General features: G+C 51.0%; 1 protein-coding gene across 1 annotated transcript; it reads left to right on the forward strand.

Moving 5' to 3' along the window:
• LOC105534689 (pulmonary surfactant-associated protein A) lies at nt 1-1,705 on the forward strand (the record flags this gene model as incomplete). The annotated part of the gene is made up of 1 exon (XM_011973481.1): nt 1-1,705. A coding segment is annotated over one exon (381 nt), but the record flags the coding sequence as incomplete, so codon positions are not given.
• Between the last annotated feature and the right edge of the window lie 716 nt (nt 1,706-2,421).

Below are 2,421 nucleotides of genomic sequence, written 5' to 3' on the forward strand. Positions count from 1 at the left end.
CCAGCCCTCAGTCTACAGGAGTCCATACTGGCAGTAGGAGAGAAGGTCTTCTCCACCAATGGGCAGTCTGCCACTTTTGATGCCATTCAGGAGGCATGTGCCAGAGCAGGCGGCCACATTGCTGTCCCGAGGAGTCCAGAGGAAAACGAAGCCATTGCAAGCTTCGTGAAGAAGTACAACACGTATGCCTATGTGGGCCTGACTGAGGGTCCAAGCCCTGGAGACTTCCGCTACTCAGATGAGACCCCTGTAAACTACACCAACTGGTACCCAGGGGAGCCCGCGGGTCGGGGAACAGAGCAGTGTGTGGAGATGTACACAGACGGGCGGTGGAATGACAGGAACTGCCTGTACAACCGACTGACCATCTGTGAGTTCTGAGAGGCATTTATGCCACGGGACAGGGAGGATCCTGTCTGGCCTTCGGTTTCCATCCCCAGGATCCCCTTGTTCTGTGAGATGCTGGAACTCCCTTTCAACAGAATTCACTTGTGGCTATTAGGGCTGAAGGCATCCTTAACCATTTCATTCCCCTGATGGGCCCTGACTCTTCCCCCAAATCACTGGCCAGCCTTGATACTCCCCTTGCAAACCCTCCCAGCACTGCACCCCAGGCAGCCACTCCTAGCCTTGGCCTTCAGCATGAGATGGAGCCCTCCTTATTCCCCATCTGGTCCAGTTCCTTCACTTACAGATGGCAGCAGTGAGGTTTTGGGGTAGAAGGACCCTCCGACGTCACACAGAGTGCCTGCCTCCTGGTCCCTTCTGCTCTCCCTCTGCAGCCCACTGCCTGCCCAGTGCCATCAGGATGTGCAGTCCTGGCCAAGCATAATGGCAGAAAGAGGTGGACTTCAGGGAAACCCTATGTGGAGCTAAGGCCACAGTGGAGATTCTCTGGCACTCTGAGGTCTCCAGGGCAGGCCTGGTCAGGTTCTCCAGGTGGTCAGAGGGCCCAGTGGTGCCCCAGAACAGTGGTGTCCAAGCCAACCCCATGACTGACATGTACGATTTACTCCTTTGAGTCTTTGGATGCCAACTCAGCCCCCTGACCTGAAGACAGCCGGCCTAGGCCTCTAGAGTAGAGCCCCCTAGTGCAGACGTGATCCAAGTAACTTTCTGCTGATGAACGACTCTGCATCCCACTTCAGACCTCGGTGAGCATTCACACCATCCCCTCCCCCCACACCACCGGCTCCACTTTCCCCTTCCATTAATCCATTCACCCAGATAATCATTAAAATTAACGTGTGCCAGGTCTTAGGATGTGTCTTGGGGTGGGCAGGGTACCCAGTGACTCTTGGGGATATTTATTCTCCCTGAGTCTGTGTCTTCATCTATGAAATGGGGATAAAATACTTGTTGCTGTCACAATTATTACCATCTCTCCAGCTAGCAAAATTACTACCAGAGCTGTTACTAAACACAGAGGCTATTGACCGAGCACATACCACGTGCCACACACCTTGACAAGCAATTCTAATACAGCTTATTATGTACTATTCAATCTTCACGCAATGTCACGGGACCAGTATTGTTTACCCATTTTCTATAAGGACACTGAAGCTTGGAGGAGTTAAATGTTTTGAATATTATTCCAGAGAGCAAGTGGCAGAGGCTGGATCCAAACCCACCTTCCTGCACCTGAAGCTTATGCTTCCAGCCACCCCACTCCTGAGCTGAATAAAGATGATTGAAGCATAATAAATTGTGAATGTGTTCACATGAGTTTCCATAGCTTTGGTTCCAAGAAACATCACATTTCTGTGTTTTTGTAAATCAAATGAACTCTGGTTCTGAGCCCCCACTTTCCTCAAGATTGGAAAATTCAATCTCAGGATGTGCTTGCTTTGTTTGATGGGAGGGGCGACCTGCTCTCCTCCCTGAGATGGTGCAGGGGGATGGGGAGCTACAGACACCATTTGGAAGAACACATGGACATCATGAATCCACATGGTCCATTTGTGGGTGGGGATACCATGCCTTCCATCCTCCATGCAGCCACCTGAATGATTTCTGCAGCCCAGCAGTGATGGTGGCACTCAGGGCTCAGTCCCAGGCCTCAGTGAGCCATCCTAGTCTCATGTTGGCTTGGAATGGGACCACTCTCCCATGACCCAGGGCTGTGCAGGAATGAGACAACATCCCCAATTGCTTGAGGAGGCAGCCACATATGTGTCCCACCTCCAGAAAGGCTCCCACTCCTCTCACCCTCACACCTGAGAACGCTCTCTTTCATGGATTTACTGCTTTTCTTGGGCAGAGAGAAGCTCTGGGTCAAAACCCACAAAATCAGATGAGAAATAGGGGAACAATTTATGATTGTTTTCTGAATGATAATTTTTAATCTGGTCACCATTCCACATGTGCTTGGGACCCAGGACAGCAATTATTGAGCCTTCCCCTAAATTAAGAGAAAACCAA

This window comes from Mandrillus leucophaeus, unplaced genomic scaffold (genome assembly GCF_000951045.1).
Source record: "Mandrillus leucophaeus isolate KB7577 unplaced genomic scaffold, Mleu.le_1.0 Scaffold1382, whole genome shotgun sequence".
In the NCBI taxonomy this organism is placed as follows: Eukaryota; Metazoa; Chordata; class Mammalia; order Primates; family Cercopithecidae; genus Mandrillus; species Mandrillus leucophaeus.